General features: G+C 42.9%; 1 protein-coding gene across 1 annotated transcript in view; it reads right to left on the reverse strand.

The window, feature by feature from the left end:
* Positions 1–819: 819 nt before the first annotated feature.
* Positions 820–19,125, reverse strand: part of zc3h7bb (zinc finger CCCH-type containing 7Bb) — a 100,863-nt gene continuing 82,557 nt past the window's right edge. The window contains 2 exon segments of the mRNA XM_052043153.1: positions 820–10,562; positions 13,897–14,060. Of these exon segments, the coding sequence (XP_051899113.1) occupies positions 10,373–10,562; positions 13,897–14,060 (354 nt within the window). The 3' untranslated portion in view covers positions 820–10,372.

Here is a 19,125-nt window from a genome sequence, read left to right on the forward strand (position 1 = left end):
GGTGCAGAATTTCATGAAAAGAACACCTCTCCAACTGTTAAGCACGGGGGTGGATCAATCGTGCTTTGGGCTTCTGTTGCAGCCAGTAGCATGGAGAACATTTCACTGGTAGAGGGAAGAATGAATTCAATTAAATACCAACAAATTCTGGAGGCAAACATCACACCGTCTGTAAAAAAGCTGAAGATAAAAAGAGGATGGCTTCTACAACAGGATAACGATCCTAAACACACCTCAAAATCCACGATGGACTACCTCAAGAGGCACAAGCTGAAGGTTTTGCCATGGCCCTCATTGTCCCCTGACCCAAACATCATCAAAAATCTGTGGATAGACCTCAAAAGAGCAGTGCATGCAAGACAGCCCAAGAATCTCACAGAACTAGAAGCCTTTTGCAAGGAAGAATGGGCGAAAATCCCCCAAACAAGAATTGAAAGACTCTTAGCTAGCTATAGAAAGCATTTACAAGTTGTGATACTTGCCAAAGGGGGTGTTACTAAGTACTGACCATGCAGGGTGCCCAAACTTTTGCTTTGGGCCCTTTTCCTTTTTGTTATTTTGAAACTGTAAAAGATGGAAATAAAAAAATAATCTTGCTTAAAATATTAAAGAAATGTGTCATCTTTAACTTTATGCCTTTTGGAAATCAGGTCATCTTTTACTCGCTTAGCTATTCACAGTAACAGAAATTTTCACCAGGGGTACCCAAACTTTTGCATGCCACTATATATGAATTTTTTTTATATCTTTATTAGTCACATGTACATTGAAACACACAGTGAAATACATCTTAGCGTAGGGTGTTCTGGGGGGCAGCCCGCAAGTGTCGCCATGCTTCAGGCGCCAACATAGCATGCCCACAACTTCCTAACCCGTACGTCTTTGGAATGTGGGAGGAAACCGGAGTACCCGGAGGAAACCCACGCAGACACACGGAAAGCGTACAAACTCCTTACAGACAGCAGCTGGAATTGAACCTGGGTCGCTGGCGCAGTAATAGCGTTACGCTAACCGCTACACCGTGCCTGCCCATGGAATTTTATCCATGGAATAAAAAAAAAGCAAAAGATTTAACTGCTCCAATGGAAATCAACAGATGTTGAAGAAATAGTTCATGTACTTTATAATCTACTGGTGTGATTTCAACATTAAATTTAACAACTTGGGATAAGTATCGTTGCTGTTCTTCTGTACAGGATCTGGTCCTGCTGTTTCCATTTACGCCTTCTCTTAATCCAGCTTTCATTTCTTTACTGGCTTCACAGCATGACATGCTAAATAGACTGGATTATGATTGGGTAATTCTCCTGCCAATCAAACCTAGTAACCATAAGTGGCAGATTGATTTCAGAGTCGTAGAGTTATACAGCATGGAAAAAGGCCCTTCGGCACAACTTGTCCATGCCAACAAAGTTGCCCACATGAACCGATACCGTTTGCCTGCCCATATCCCTCTAATCCTTATAGGTAGAAAATTTGTGCATCTATCCTTAATTCAGTGCATATTTTTGGAGAAATTACCCTTTTATCAAGTGTTGAAATAGTTTGTATCATTATTTCTGCCTCCTCTCTGGATGCTTAAATAGACTTTTTAAATGAGTAAGTTTGCTTTGTCTTCCATAGACTTTGCTGTAAGGCAAATCACATACTCCCTTCCATGTATAACATATGACCTGCAGATCGTCCCTACCCAATTCCTTTTATTCATTTAAATCAGCTCTGGCTTCCACCATATTTCAGACCATGTTCTTTCTTCTCCACCACCCTTTCTCTGGTTCCTCACTCGCCTAAAACCTGTGACTTCTGATGAAACTTTTTCCTCTGGTTCTCGCCTCACAGATGCTGCTGACCCATTGAGCATTTCCAGTATTTCCTGTTTTTAATTTCAGATTTCTGGCATCTGCGGGTTTTTGCTTTTGTACCGATTATCTGAAGTTTGAATAATTTCAAGAATGAAGAGGTAAATTCCATAGATTTGGATTCAAATGAAGAGAAATAAATTTATTGGAAAATGAAATATAAAATTTCTTAACAGGAATGTCCCTACAGAATTAACCAGCACTGTTGTTTGGGGATTAAACTCCCATAGCAATAAAATGCACAGTTTGAAAACCCGTCCCATTAATGGACTAGGCTGATCCAATGTACTTACAGTTAAACCTGCATTATATGGGCACCCGTGGGTCCAAATGTGAACTTTCTCCTTTGCACTTGACCCCAAAACACTTTAATCACATTATTCTAGTCCAGAGCACAAGACTGGGGGAGGTGGGAGTGAAGAACGTGATGTTTGGTGTGGTGGAGGTAAGTATTTATTAGAGAACAGGATTCCTCTTCTTAGTTACACTACCACTCAGGGCTGTTCTCCAACAGATAGTGACTAGAAGGGTACCAGTGATGGTCCAGCAGAGACATAAGGGACCCGTGCCCCAAGCCGCTTTTATACCTGAGGGCAACAGATACCTCCATACCTCACATCACAACCAACTCCCATCTCCACCAACCCCAACCTACTCATCCAGTCCCCATTGAACTGTGTCAACCTTCCATGGTACATCCTGGGAGTCAGAACTGAAACGTAAGAGGTTCTAGGAATGGGAGGACAGGGCCTTTGGCAACTAGCAAGCTCAACAGCGAGGATTAGCAAAAGAAGCAAAGAGGAGAGGGGGCAGAATTATTTTAAACAATGTTATAAATTGAAATGTACTGCCCAGAAGCAGGTTCGAGAGGAGCTTTGAAAGAATGGGATGTATACTTGGAAAAGAAAAACTCTGGGATGATGTGTAAAGAGGAGGGGGCAGTATTATTTGGACTGCTCTCCTAATTAGCTGATGGGCCAAATGGCCTCCTTTGAGCTGTACAATTCTACAATTTTGATTTCTGTCCATGTTCTAAAGTGGAGCTGGGTTCTAGCTTCCGGGACCAACAGTGCACATCGAGGGACTGGCTCCTGGAAGTAACGAGGGCAGGTTCAGGAGCAGTACTGGGTTGAATGCTATTTTGGATATCATGATGAGTTTTGGTTTTGTTCAGGGGCTTGGGTCTCGCTTTGGAGTATATGATGAGGGTTGGATTTGGATCAGAGGCAATGATGGGCTCTGGTCAGGAAATGGGGGTTTAAATGGGTGGGGTGGGGCTGTGGTAGGAATGAGATCTGCTTGGGGGCTCTGATGGAGCTAGAGTCAGTTGAAGGGGTTCTACCTTTGAAGGATGTGTTTGTTTCCAGCTCTGACCACACAATGGCCACATCCAGCCACATTCACTGTACAAAGCAATTCAGAAATACCTATATCTTAAATCAGGTGGATGGCAATTTAGTATGAAAGTCACCATTAAAGCAGGTTTCTCTGCAAGTATGAACACATTAATAACACTTTAACTTTACCCATTGCATGCAGTATTATTACAAGTCCCTGTCCATACTAGTTTCCATTATAGTCTTCAATTATATCTCAAAAAATCTGGATTACTAATCCACATCAACGATGAATTTTACATATACGTATTCACCAAACTAGCCTCTGCATCAACAAAGGCCTATAAAATATCACTACGTTTACTTTCTTTATTCTATAAGGGGCCGCCCTGCTGTTCACATGCTCTTGTAGCAAGTTTAAAAAGACATTTTGAAACAAAGCATTTTCAGAGTGTTAACGTTCTGTACACTCAGCACAGTCATGGATGGCCCCAACACATTATCACAGTAAAGAACTTTTTATGAATAATTATATATATTTATATATATAAACAAGTAAATATGATCTTAAGCAGATATATGGCTGCAATGAGAATTCAGAGACTCTAAACAGGAGAGGGAGGGAGAGGATCCCTCATCTTGACCCCAGACTTATTTCCTTTAACCCCCATCTCTCCCATCTATTCCTTTGCCAATTTGCTGACTAAATGGTGATAAGCATAAGCTTGTTCTCAGCCCTCATCAAGTTTCCTCCACCCAGCTTTGTTCATCCCCAAGTACAATGAAATGACAGAGTGGGTGGTGGGATGCTAAACTAGGCCAGAGTGCTCATTAGTCTGTAGTATGGCTGAAGAGCATGTTCAGGTTATGATGCCCCCTTGGTCAACAGTTCACCTCCCTTCCAATAAAATGATAGTTCTTTTCCTCCCACATCTCCACGCAAGACCCTTAACCCTTTGGCACACCCTGTCTTTAAAGCTACATGTTGTCATGAAACTGCAGCCCACCACGAGTGGCCTGGACCTCCAAAGACATTTCTGGTCTGCTGATGAGCAATATCCAGCCAGCACTGTCAGCCACCTGACCATGGTTGAAGATCATCACACTGTGATCTCACTTTATCACACTTCCAGAAATGAAGCAAGAGCTGAAGATTTCAGATGGCAGGCTGAATACAACTTTACCATCCAGCAGGGATGCTCATTGGTCTGTTCAGACTGTGGAGGAGCTATCCACATAGTCTTGCCCTCTCCCCACGTCCATTTAAACAAAACATTTTAAATCTTTGTCCACTTACATTTTAAAAGCAATCATGTATTCTCATATCACAGTTAACAACTCTCTACAGAAAGGCATTTCCTTAATCTCACTTTTTGTTATTCTTTACCTCTAATTATTATCCAGCCAGTTTCTCCTCTGTCCCAATTTACTCCATAACGTCATTTCATAATCACGATTATGCCAGTCCGATCATCTTTGTTCTAGTGAAAACAATCCCTTTTTTTCCAGCAACTCTGAGTGACAAATGCCTCTTGTCAAATGCCGTATCAAATTAACATATTCTGGATTCTGAACTAAATGAACCTGAATTACTAGGTTTGTTTTGTTTTAAAATGAAGAAGGCTTTTGTCTGCAATGACAATCTTTTAAATCTGTATCCTCTTCAATCCCGTCCCCCACTCCTCAGAGTAATCCTGACCTAGATGCAGTTTGCTGGCCTACTCCAGGCTTCTGGAGCCACAAGAGACTCCAGATACTGGAATCTGGAGCAACACACAAAGTGTTGGAGGAACTCAGCGGGTCAGGCGGCATCTATGGAGGGAAATGGACAGTCGATGTTTTGGGTTGAAACCTTTCATCTGGATTCAGATGAAGGGTCTCGACCAGTTCAGATGGTCTTGACCTGAAACATTGACTGTCCATTTCCCTCCATAGACGCTGCCTGACCCAATGAGTTCCTCCAGCTTTTTGTGTGTTACTCCAGGCTTCTGCCAGCTTGCTCTATTGCCCAAGGGGTCCAGGGTGACAAAAATAACATGGGAAGAATCAAGGCTGCTGCAAAATCTGGAAACACCTTGTGAATTAGCAACCCCACCTGAGGCAGCCTGCTAACCTTCTCATATGTGGCTACTCTTGCATTTGATCCTGCAGGCTGTCAACAGCATCACAGCTAAGGTCCAGTCTTGATAACCAGTTCTTGGCAGAGGTTTACCCTGACCAGCGTTCTAGCTGGTCCCCTATGAGAAGAGACCAAATGCACCTTTCAATGTTAACTGCTCATTTTAAACCTGATTTTTCTTTTGATACCCAAATACTTCTGATTTATTTCATTCATGCCTCACACTCTCATTGTCAGCCAAATGCTAAGCAGTACACAAGCTTAATGGAAAAAGATTAGTGCCATCTCCAATGATTTTAAGTACAATTCCTGATAGTCACCTAATGCCATCAATATTACAATATTTCTAACAAATGTGCATCTGAAGCAAAAACTTATTCATAATTTCCTAAATTCACACCTTATTTGATTCCTAAAGTAAGAAATGGTTGCAGAAAAAATTCAACCGGACCAGGTTTATCTGTTAACTGTGGCCTTGTGCCAACTTACTTATCAAATTTTACTTATTAGTTTATTATCAGGGACATTAAGGAAGGAAAACCATCCCCTTTTTCCTAATAATAATTTTGTAGTCTCTCTGCCTCAATGATAATATGACTAAAGCATGCACAGTCCTGTGTCATGACCCACCTCATTTCCCCAAACTTCTGTGTTTAGCTCTGTAACTGCCCAGCTTTGGATTGAGCCACCTTAACTTTTTTTATATTGTGAGCTAGGTAGCAAAATTCCACTTGTTTTATGTAGAGGTCTTGTATCCTTCGGTTACTTCTGCCCTCAGGATTGCAAACTTTGGTTGGTCATATTCTTGGAAGGTAGTACCACATGGTCTCTTACTAATGCCCCTGTCCCACACCACTGCTATTGGAGATACAACATATCCAATCTCACAACCCAACCTTCCTAACCCAACAGGAAAGTAACAAGACTTTATGCCTGATTGGATAATTCTTAACAATCAAACAACCACATCCAATATTTTTAAAACTAGTACAGAAAAGTTTACTAGAAAACAGTAAAATAGAACAAATTCATAGGTAAAAGAAACAGATGTGATTAGCAACAACCAAACTTCCTAAAAAGAAGCCACTTACACACATTCACCCCCTCACCATAACTCCACAAATAACACCATTGATGACATCAGGGAGAATGCGATGTAGGCTTAAGATAAAAATATAAACATTGCATCATTTTTGTTTAAATCCCACTGATTTTTCTCCATGATTTGTATATAGCAGTGTCCTGGAGAGTAATTCCTGGACCCTAGGACAATTGTACTGAGGAAGAGACCTTGTTATTAACCTTTCCGTGAATTTTCACTTTAGAGTATGTGTGTGCAATCTGGCTGACTGATTCTATCCCTGGAATTACTGTTGATAGACTCTGCAAACAATAAACCCTAACATGATCTGAACAAAAATTATGTGACCTGATAGTTATTATATTATGAAACATATCTGCACCATGTTTTGGGAAGACTAGTCCTGTATGAACAGGGGCATAACTAATGTTCAGCAGAAGAAAGCCCCAACATTGTATTCATTTAATACTCAAGGCAGTTGTTATTTTGGCACATCAATCAAATCACTAACTTAGAAAAATGACCTTTCTTCACTACACAAAATGAACAATCATTAAGATATTTCAGTTTTTTTTTACCCCTCTTAACAAATGAAGTTAAAGGAAAGTATACTCTGACTATGGAAGGTGGTTTGGGGCAGAATCCACAAATTCCTATATTTGCAACTCCTGCTTTGCTAAATACCCGACTGCCATGATTTCAAATCAACACCACCAAAACTGCTGATTCCTTGGTGGTCTGGCATGGTAACAAATCTTCCTCAAGCACCACTTATGTATTTATGTAATATGCTACTCTGCAAAGGTAAACCTTCAATTTAACTAAATGATCCAGATGTGCAGCCTGCTCTCAGCCGTACCTGGCACTGAAAGGCAACAGATGGTCCAACAGCATTTCCATAGGGGGTACAGGCTGGGATATGTTTGAAAGGTGTTAGAGGCTGCAGTGTGTGTGGACAGAGTTAGGATGTGGAACAGATCTGAAGGGCTGTTCTGATCTAGTTTTACTTAGGGTTGAGGGCAACTGATCCAAAGTTCACCATGGGCCTCCTTAAAAATTCACCCCACTTCAGTGTCCCTGCTTCAAAAGCACCTCCCTCCCACCCTCTCTTTTTTTGACTCTGGCTTTTCCCTGTCCTGCCCAATTCAGGCTCAAGAGCAGGGTAAAGCCAGTGACACCTTGCTCTATATGTCCACTTGTCAGCACTCTAGACCAGCCCGGGCAGTGCGAGATCACGTCGACATTAACGTCTCATTCCTCACACTCAAATGTTACACAGCCTTCTCTAACGTTGCACTCCTCTTGCAAATTTTAACTTTAACATGGAAAGTTCTAAGCCTAGAGCACAGCTTTTAAGTTGTTACATGTAATAATTTAAATCAAGACACATGAAAATGTGTACATTACACATTCAGCAGTTAAAAATATGCAAGAATCTACATTACAGAAAGCTGTGACTTTTCATGACTAATTCCTAGGGCATGGAATAGTGCAAGCACAACAGTGCCAGGGATGGGACATGCACTGAGCATGAACGCTACTCAGTTTCATAATGTGTGACATTGATCACTGTGGGAAGGTATTAGGCAATCTGTGTACGACACATGGCACTCACACATCTGAGAGAGGGTCTTCAGAACCATAAAGGAATTCAATTGGGCAAACGTGGAAAAAAGATGTTCCATTGAGAAGAGTCCAAGAAAAGGGGGCATAAAATAATAAATCCAATCGAGAACACTTTTTACTTAGTGGTGAGAATGTGGAACTTGAGTAGCAAAATGTAGTGGTTGAGATATTTAAGGGAAAACTAGGAAAGCTCACAGGGAGAGAGAAATAGAAGGATATGCTGATGGAGCTTAGATGAAGCTGGATGCGAGCGTAACCACTGGCAGACAGCAGTTGGTCTCGACGGCCAGCTCATGGGATGAAATTCTATGCAACAGCAATTCCACTCAGCCTCATGCGTGGGTGCTGAAAAAGAAGAGTACATGGGAAATCCATCATGTCCACACTTTTCTCCAAGTCAACCAACACCCTAATTTAGACAAAGTTGCCCTTTCATTAACACTTGGTCACAATTCTGTCATTTCCTTTTCACAACATTGTTATGAGAACACTGCCACAAGGACCTGATCTTCTTGGGGCAATAAGCTGACCATGTCCTATAAATAGTAGGGAAAGGAAATGCTTATCAAAGTAAAGAGTTAAATAATTGACTGAACACAGTGGAAGGAAAATCATTAAACTTGACTCTTGTAATGAGTTTGACTCGAGCACAAACTCGACAGAGGGTGGCGGACTCAAGTTTCTGATGAACTAGGATGGTTTAAGTACTCTACAAGGAGGCAGTGAATATGGTGCAGGTTTCCCAGGGAGACATAATGTGGACACATTAGGTAGATATTACACAGAGACACCAAATGAAGGTGACGAGAAGACAGTAGAAGATGTATCTTGAAATCTGGAGATCACTTTTGAATTAAAAGAGAAAGGATTCTGCTCTTGGGTACAATTACAGAATGGGTTCAGATTTCACAGATCTATTTGTTAATGATGAACTGACGAAAGTTAAGGGAAAATTCCTTTGGGGGAAGGGAGAGAAGAGGCATTTTACAAAAAGCATAATTCTCCTCCCATACACCAATAATTACGTCTGGATGAAAAGGTTACTTAATCACAAACTACAAATCTCAACCCAACTGCCTTGCGGTTACAGCATTTTGAGGAGTTCTGCACCATGATCTTTGTGTTCAGTAAGCCAATGCTTTCTCAGTGCTCTATTTAACACAACTGGTGTAGAACTAAGGTAGGGAGCAGGAAGGTGGGTGTTGGGTTAGCTGATCTCAGTTAGGTTTATAATACAACTACCCTCAGTGTCACTGGGCTATGCAGTGGGTCAGAGAACCAATTCAGTCAGGGTTTTACCTTCGATAATTACTCAGTGATCCTGGTTGATGTGTATGTGAAGTCAGCAGAGCCAATTTGCTTGCTGATACTCCCCTAGCAGCCCCCCATCTAGATTCACACATAATAGTGACCAAATGGGTCAGATTATGGAGAATGTACATCTCTGCAGGACTCTATAAAGGAAGAAAATTGGTGCTGGGCACTGGCTGATGCATTTAAACCACTCCTCCTTTAAAACCAGCTCAAAAGATGGCCTGAGTGCATGAGAACTGTAATCTGGCTGACATATCAGTAGCTTTCTTGTAAGGTGACAACAGACACCATCCATTCTTTCTAAAACAGCTCTGCTGACCTGAGATACACACGCATACACTCAAAAATACATTAATCAGTGTGACATCGCTCAGTCTGGTAATATTAATGCTTGTGCATCATGATGCCTTCTATATGCTCTTTGGCATTTTTTCTCCCACTACCCTTCTCACAGCACTACAACCTCACTAGGGTACTGTGCCCACTGGTAATACATCCATTCCTTAAGATTTTTTTTCAAAAGTTCAAAGATTTTTTTTTGCACCTGCAGGTATTGTTGGCCAACTATCAGAGGTATAAACCCAGGTCAACTTCTAACACTAACTGTGCTGAAGGTAACTGGGTTCCTATGAGTACTGCAATCAGCTAACTTGGTGAAGAATGTGGATTGAACCTGGGTGTTTATGCCCAGATTCTACAGGAGGAACTCACTGAGCCATCCCTTATCCATCACTATGCTGTAGCACGGTCAAAGTACAGATGTTTAACCCATTGACCTCACACTTCCCTCACCCACCCAAACCCCCAGCTCCATCATACTTATCTGCAGCAGTTGTGAGCACTACTATCTGCCTTATAGGTGCTCCCGTCCTGTAACAACTGCATTTAAGACAGGAGTAAAATGCAGTAAGCGAGGCAACAAGGGTCACCTCAGTGTAATGAAGTCACAATTCATGACTATCCATTATGTTACCAAAATCAATTTTTGTTAAATTTAAAGGTTTCAGTGACAATTAAACTGAACCGGTTTTATCCATTAATTTAAGTCTTTCATCAAAAAACTGTATTTGCCAAAATCGTTGTCGTCTGGTGTGATCAACATGTCCTTCTTGGCTTTGGCGAGTTTCATTTTCAGGATCTCCTGGCGTTCCAACCACTCGTTCAGCTCTGCCTGGCTGTGGGCAAATCGGCAGTCATCACCGTCAGGGCAGCATTTCTTCTTTTGTCTGGGGAAAGGGAGGAGTGGAAGTCATACAGACAGCAACAAGGGAACAGGACACCACTCAGCCCCTCGAGCCTGTTCCACCCTTCTGGTGTATCGTGGAATTACAGGGAATTCACAGCAAGCAAAACAGGTCACTCATCCCAGCTGGTTTATACTAGTGTTAGTGCTTCACATACATTTCTTCACACCTCTCAACTTCACATTATTGGTGTATTTTTCTTTATTTTTCTCTCTCCCATATGTTTATACAGCTTCCCTTTACGTTCCCCATGATGGATCTACACCTTGGTTCTGTATCCTTCATAACCCGCAAAACAAAAATTAATTGGTCTCATTTGTAACAAAACATTATTGCTTTTACAGATTGTTATTGTTTACAGCGAGGGGGATTAAGGATAAATGTAGGAAGATTATGCTACAGTTACATAGGGTATTGGCAAGACCACATCTGGAGTACTGTATACAGTAGTGGTTTCCTTAGTTAAAAAAGGATGCGTTGGAAACAGCTCTCAGAGGTTTACTAGATTAATACCTGGAATTGTGACTTCATTACCGTGAGGTAACCCCCTGTTACTGCATTTCCCTCTTCACAGTGCGATGTTGGGAAGCATGGGTGGGTTGCCTACTGAGACAAAGTTGGACAGCCTAGCCTTTATCCACTTGAGTGTAGAAGAGCGAGAGTGGACTTATTTGAAACACACAAGAACCTATGGAGTTTTCACAACATATACTTAGAGAGGCTGTTTCATCTCGATGGGGAATCTGGAACTTGGCGTCACCCATTTAAGGCAGAGATGAGACAATTGTTTTTCTCACATTCATAGGTCTTTGAACTCCACTTCTACTGCCCTTTGAGAAAAAGGGTCTTGAAATATACTTGAGGCAGAGGTAGATAAACTCTTGATTAGCAAGGGGGGGGGGGGGGGGGGTGGTGAATGGTTACCGTAGGTGGACTTGGAATGCAGAGCTTAAGCTCCAGTCAGATCAGCCATGATCTCATTTCTGATTAAACGATGGAGCAGGATTGAGGAGCCACCTCTGTTTGACGAGTTTAGCTGAGTCCCCCAGCTCTTTGGGGAGGATGGAGTGGGTGGAGAAGAATTCCAAAGCTTCACCTCCCGTTGTGTGAGTGCTTCCTGACGTTGCACGGTTCAGAAAATGCAGCAACAGGGGTTACTTCAGTGTAACAAAGTCACAATCTGTGGCAGTATCCACCATTTAACCACAATCAATTCTCTTTAAATGTACAGGCTGCAGCAGCAATTAAATTCATTGCTGTAGTTTTAAGGCTACTCCCTCTCACGCTTGAACCCTTAAGCGGAGGAGATCATTTCTCCCCCTCTAGTCCATCAAATCTTTTATCATTTTCTTTTAAACACCTCAACAAGGTCACCCCCAAATCTTCGCTAACAGTGGTCCCCGAGGATGTTTTGCCGAGCTGCAGTGTCAATGAAAATTATAAAGAATACAGTGCCGCAGGGCAGTCACAGGGAAGAACGTGCAAACTCAACACAGACAGTGCCTCACAGCTCCAGTGACCCAGGTTCAATCCCGACCTTGGGTGCTGTCTGTGTGCAGTTTGCACGTTCTCCCTGTGACTGAGTGGGTTTCCTCTGGGTGCTCTGGTTTCCTCCCACATCCCAAAGACTTGCTGGTTGGTACTGTAGTTTGCACCTAGTGCAGGGTAGTGGTAGAATCCGGGGGGAGTTGCTGGGAAGACGGAGAGAACAAGTTAAAGAAAAATTATTGGAGGAATCTGAGTCGGCACAAAATGACCTCCTTCTGTATTGGCTTTCTAAGAAAATAGAATTCATCCAGATACCATTCCGCACTTACTTAACACCACTGCATATAAAAAAAAGTAACATTTAGCTCAGTGTGAAGTGTGAATTTGTTTAGCTCAGTGAGAAGACATAGCCAGTAGGTGCGAGGGTTTTCATCTCCAGAGAGATTTGGTTATTGGGGAAAGGAACAAGAAGCTCAAGGTCAGGGTCCTGCTCCAATTGAGAGGAACCAGAGACGTGTGTGAATCAACACCAGATCAGACCTGGGTCCAAGCTGAGCTGCAGACCCGTTCTGAGATGTTCCCATCAGTCCTGGAGTTGGAGCAAGAATTCCCTGGTCTCCCTCTATCTATACCAAACTCCACACCCCCACCCCTACTCTTCCCATCCCTCTCATTCCCTCCTTCAGGGACTCCTGATGATCAACGTGGCAGTACAGTCCTTCAGTCCTTCAAACTGGACACTTTCAGGCAGGTCGGAGCCACCACAGGTTGCTGCCTTCACTCCTATGCCTTGTGACTGAAGTGGGCTATCAAGATGAACTCAATGCCGAGGCAGGCACACTGACGTCAATGCACTTCTGCCAATACACATGGTGGCCAATGTGCCAACTGAAGGAGTACGACAGCAAACTTAGTGGCACAAGTCAGGAGCGTGATGCAATAACCTCCACTTGCCTGGATGAGTGCAGTTCCAACAACACTGAAGGAGCTCAACACAACCCTGGACAAAGGAACCCACTTGACTGCTGCCCATTGACCATCCTAAACAATCCTTCCCTTCATCATCGAGTACCACCCACAAACTGCCCTGCTTGGGCTACCCAGAGCATCTTCCTAACCTGTGACCTCTACCATCAAGAGGACAAGGGCAGTAGGTGCATGGGAACACCACCACTGGCTGATTCCCCTTCAAGTTACATACTGTCTGACCTGGTAATATATTACCAGACCTTCACTGGGTCTAAATCTTGGAACTTCGTGAAGTCATCTTCACTAGAAGGACTGTAGCAGTTCAAGGCAGCTGATCACCACCACATTCTCCAGGTCAATTAGGAATGGATGATAAATGCTGGGCTTGCCACTGATATTCAGATCCCAAAAATGAATAAACTTTTTAAAAAAGGTATTACTGGTAATGATGATCATGAAACCAGTTACCACCATTTAATTTCCCAAAGTTCTTTAGGGAAGGAGATTTGCCAAACTTATGTAGCCTGGACTATATGTCATTTCAGACCCAGAGAGATGTAGTTGAGTTTTAATTGTCCTTGAAATAGCTGAGCAAGCCAATGAGTTAGTGAAAATTGGTGGATCATCCTCACTATTTCAAGGGTAGTTGTGAATGTGAAATAAATGCCAGCCTTACCAAGGACACCAGCATCCCATGAAAGAATTTAATGGTGCTCCTGCCTTTTGCAAGGGGATGGTCCTATAAGCATGTGTAATACTGTGATTACAGCAATAAGCAAGTAATGACTGAGGACTTATTTTAAACTGCTAGTGTTCATTATGCAGTTCTTGATATGTGAACACTTTCTCCATGTCTCACCTCTCACAGAGTTTGAACTCTCCCATAGGGAAGCGGTGTTGCCAGCAGCTCTGATCATCCTCGGAGTTGAACACCTTTTCCTTGTGCTTCTCCGACGTAATGTGCTTCTCCCACTGCTTCTCACTGTTGCTGTTTTTCCCACATAGCCAGCAGTGGTAGCCAATCTGTCCAAATGGGACGACACAGCAGGTTAAAGGGGAAGAGAATAAAACAAAACAACTGCACACCCCTGAGCCAGGATTGTGTTAGTGGCGATAGTTACCATCAACTGGCTTTACAGTATTGTTCCCCATACCTTCCCCACAACCTGAACTGCAGCTTGCACTCTTTGTTCTTCTGAACTTGGCGTGCTGAGCTCCCCCTTCCTGCCGATCCAGTTTCAGTGGCGGAGACCACATTGGTCTGATATTCTCTTCCCAAACCCCTCTGCCTTGCTTCATTTTACCTCACCTTCCAAAGGCCATCTGTCTGACACGCCCTTGGTGACCTTTCTTGCTACCACTTGGTACTTGTTGCCCGATGTCAATTTTTGGAATGACGTTGGGTATGTAACCTTGCTCAAGGTGCAGACTACAACTGATGCCATTGGTGGAGGCCAAGACTTTTCATTGGAGAGGGAGGAAAATGACAGCAGTGATACTGACATCAACCACCACTGGCACATTTGATAAATGTAGCACACTGCAGCCACAGTCGATGGATCATCCCACAGCCTATGGACCTGAGTGAGTTTAGGGGAGCAAAAGAGAGAGTTGCACTAAGCCTTGACCTCCAGCCCTAGTTAAAGGAAGGAAGGAAGGAAAATCAGTCAACCTTCCAAGTTCTGGTCAGCATCTGCCTGTGGGTTGGATTTCAGGCAGTTCAGACCACACTGGGTATGTAATCTTCCAGAACCAGATATCTGTAAAGCATTATGCTAACCACTATGCTACCGTGCCTGGTAGCATAGTGGTTAGCATAATGCTTTACAGCACCAGCGACCCGGGTTCAAATCCAGCCACTGTCTGTCAGGAGTTTGTACGTTCTCCCCGTGTCCGCATGGATTTCCTCCGGGTGCTCCGGTTTCCTCCCACATTCCAAAGACGTACAGGTTAGGAAGTTGTGGGCATGCTATGTTGGCGCCCGAAGTGTGGAAGTGCGGAAGTGCGGGCTGCCCCCCAAAATCACTACACAAAAGATGTATTTCACTGTGTGTTTCGATGTACATATGACTAATAAAGATCTTATCTTATCTTGCTGAATAAATCCACGCATGAAATATTGTTATGGTGAACTTCAATATAGGAACCTGCATGAAAGCCAGATGAGAAAAAAATGAGTAAAGGTAAGGAGTGGAAATGGTTGACTTATTTAACACTTGGCAGAAGTGAATTACACTTGGAGGCAAGAGCAGAGGAAAGGACAAACTAAACAGGACGAGTTGAGGGAAAACTAGCCCAACGTATTTTGCTCTGGTGCTAGCACATCGCTATTGGACAATGATAGATCAGAGCTCGAGGCTTTTAAATATCAAAATGATTAAAAGGTATGATAAGATATTTATTTATTAGTCACATGTACATCGAAACACACAGTGAAATGTGTCTTTTTGCGTTACTGAGAATGTGCTGGGGGGCAGCCTGCAAGTGTCGCCACTCTTCCGGCGCCAACACAGTATGCCCACAGCTCCTAACCCATATGTCTTTGGAATGTGGGAGGAAACTGGAGCACCCGGAGGAAACCCACGCAGACACGGGGAGAATGTACAAACTCTTTTTCATTCATCATGATGCCCTGCAAGTTTTGATCCACCTAACAACCATCTCACTGCCACTCTCAACGGAACTTTAATCCTGCCTGCTTTTCCTGGAATGACCACAAGCTTCTTTTCTGCAGGTCTAATCAGCACACCTAATTTATCATCACTTTTTCAAGCTAGGTCACATCGAGCACCATCGAGCTGGGGGTCCCTCTGTGAACATCCTTCACTATTACTGGACCGTCGCAGAGGGAAATTAACCTCAGTTTATCCTTACTACCAACCATCACCTTAAACTCCTGTACCTTCATTTCCAACCAGTATGATGAGCTAATGGACACTCAGTTACTAATGTTGTGAGATCATCTGCCTCCTCCCCCTCCTCATCGAATCAAACCATCAAACCTCCTCCCACGTCCCAAGATACCTCAGCAGCGGTCCCATTTCTAGGCTTTTCTTCCCGTCTCTGCTCACAATCCCTGAGTTTATCTGTCTCCTTCATCATTAACCCAACGTCTATTAAACCTTTTTGAGTTCTTTTGCTAGTACAGTAAAACTCTGATAATTCGGCACTGCCAGGACTTAGGTGATGCTGGACTAGCAGATTTTCCAGACTATTGGATGTTACTCCCAGTAATACCACAGTACATGTATAATTCATGTTTCGGATGTTATGCAATAGGAGAATAAATTTTCCAAGGAACCTGGTGAGTTTAAAGAGCACAGAAAATGGGGGCCTGGTGAGTGTAAAGGGAGTGCGGGAAAAAGGGACCCCAGTGAGTTTAAAGGGAGTGTGGGAAGTGGGGCCCTGGTGAGTTTAAATGGGAAACAGAGCCCAGAGAGCTTGAAGATGCAGGAAATAGAACACAGTGAGCCAGATGCCAAACAATTGGGATTTCAAAACAAACAATCAGACACCAGATTATTGTAGTTGTAGAATGCGCAGGGTAATTAGGGATCTGTTTTAAGTTTAAATATGAGGCATACTCAAAGTCATAACAAAATGTATGAAAACGACAATAAAAATATTATTCGGATGGGGGCACTGAGACACTCATCCAGAAGAATTACTCGAATATAAACGTACGTTGCAAAGTAGAATGAAAATGATGGATGAAGGTATGGTGGATAACTTGGCCAGGTCTGCTTGCTACGAGAATGCCAAAACCTTAGGTTTAAGCTTTGGACTAAGATTAGAAGTCACCCTCCTGGAACGAAGCCATCTATAAGATTAAAGAGCTGCCAGTTACACATTTCCTATCCCTACCACAAATCACATCACAAAGGCTCAATGAATAACTTGAACATTCGCATGAAAGTAAATGGGAATTTATAGTGAGAAATAACAGCAGGAAACAGGACAAGGAAAGTTCTGTTGCCTGAGCAGAAAATTAAAGGACTGTAAAACTGCCAACAGTTCGGAGATCAAAGGATTTGTTTAAATCTTCTCAGAAATGATGTTTGCAGGAGGATTTGTAGGAGTCGGTTTTTGTAGCGGTATGATGAAAACAGCTAAAATGCAGAGTTAGCAGCAGCTGCGAAAACAGACCTGTAGTTAGAGTTGATTTATCCAGGACATACCCAGCTTATGATAGACATACTGTGGCAATAAGTTGCTGGGGTCAGTGGAACGAAAGAGGTCCCTAAAATCTTTATGACAAATAAATTAGATGCAGGCACTTTGTGAAGCATGCAAGGACTCGGCCAAACTTGTCACAGAAAACCTGAAAGCCACAAGTGGTGAATAAGAGCTGCTTAAACTGAAGTGCGGCATAACACTAAGTTGCAGAAACTTTCAAAAGTTTTAGAACCATGAGCAAGAGGCAATATCTGTCTGTCTTTTTGTAACTGGTGTGTTGTAACTGCTAACTGTTAAGTAAAACATCTTAAAAACTTCCTCATCAATGTTTTACTATGAAGTCATTGTAAAGTCTCAGAGGAAACTGAACCATTTTTTTTAAAAGAACACAAATTATCATTAAATTACTGACCACCAAACATAACCAGGCTGCTTTCAGTATTCCATTTATCTCCGAGTCGAGCTTTAGGACATAGAACAGCACAGCACAGGAACAAGCACAATGTCTGTGCTGAACAAGATCCCATTTTAAACTGCACATCTGCCTGCACATGGTCTATATCCCTCCATTCCCCACTTGTTTGCATGCCTCTCTAAATGTCTCTTAATGTTGCTACGGTACCACTTCCACCACCTCCCCTGGCAGAGTTCCAGGCACCTATGTGTTTCTGCCAACACCTCCATAACCCCCGCTGCTGAACCTCTCATCCATGGTGCTATACGAATGCATCGACCTACACTGACACCTAGTGGCAGTACAGAGACGTCACTGCACTTTCAGAGGAATCACCCAGCAGGTGATTCGTTGAACTAAGGCCCATTCGACTGCTCTGATGGATGCAAAAGATCCTACGGTATTACTTGAAGAGGAGGGGAACTCTCAATCCTTCCATCAGCATCACTAAAGTTATCGTGTTGTTATTTGTGGGATCTCGGTACAGGCAAATCGGCTGCTGCATTTATCATCTTACAACAGTAATTATACTTCAAAAGGATTCACTCAGTGTAAAGTACTTTAGAATCATAGCATTGTATGGCAGAGGAACGGGTCCTTTTGGCCTTCCTCACTCACAATACCTGTCTACACTAATCCCATTTGCCAGGATTTGGCTGCATCCCTCTAAGCCTTTCCTAGCTAAGTACCTGTCCAAGTGCATTTTAAACATTGCTTTTGTATCTGCCTCTACCACCTCCTCTGGCGGCTCGTTCCAGATATTTGCCACCCGCTGCGTGGAAAAACTTGCCCCTTAGACCTCCTTTAAATTTCTGCCCTCTCACCTTAAACCTGTGCCCTTTAGTTCCAGATTTCCCTGCCCTGGGAAAGAGAATCTAACCATCTGTATTTCATAAATAGCTCACCCCTCAGCCTCTCACCATTAGAATAACCCAGCCTATCCAATCTCTCTTATAACTACACACCTCCATTCCAGACAACATCTGGTGAATCTCCATTGCTAATCTCCATTGCTACCACATTCTTCCTGTAGTGTGGCAACCAGAACTGTACACAATACTCTAAGTGCAATCTAACCAGTGTTTTGTAAAGTTGTAACATAACATCCCAACCCTTTAGAAGGGCATGAAAGTCACCTTAGAAATTCAAGTTCTTTCTTTAACAAGCTGTTTCACTCATCAGACTCCTATTCAACAGGCATCGAGTGGCCTTTAGTGACGCACCCAAATATTCATTATTTACAAAGGAAGTGACAACGTTGCAGGGGCGTTGTAGCAATATCCACCTTGCCGTGAGGGTTATAGCATGCCATTAGGATCTCAGCCAGGTGAACAGTCCCTTCTTTAACCACTGAAGCCAACCCAGGGAAGATTAGATAAATTGTCACATACCAAGAATTGCAGTGAGACCTACCTGGCTCAAGCAATCCTGGTGTAAATCCACTGGTGTACTAGTGAA

Source organism: Pristis pectinata, chromosome 33, assembly GCF_009764475.1.
Source record: "Pristis pectinata isolate sPriPec2 chromosome 33, sPriPec2.1.pri, whole genome shotgun sequence".
Classification (NCBI taxonomy): Eukaryota; Metazoa; Chordata; class Chondrichthyes; order Rhinopristiformes; family Pristidae; genus Pristis; species Pristis pectinata.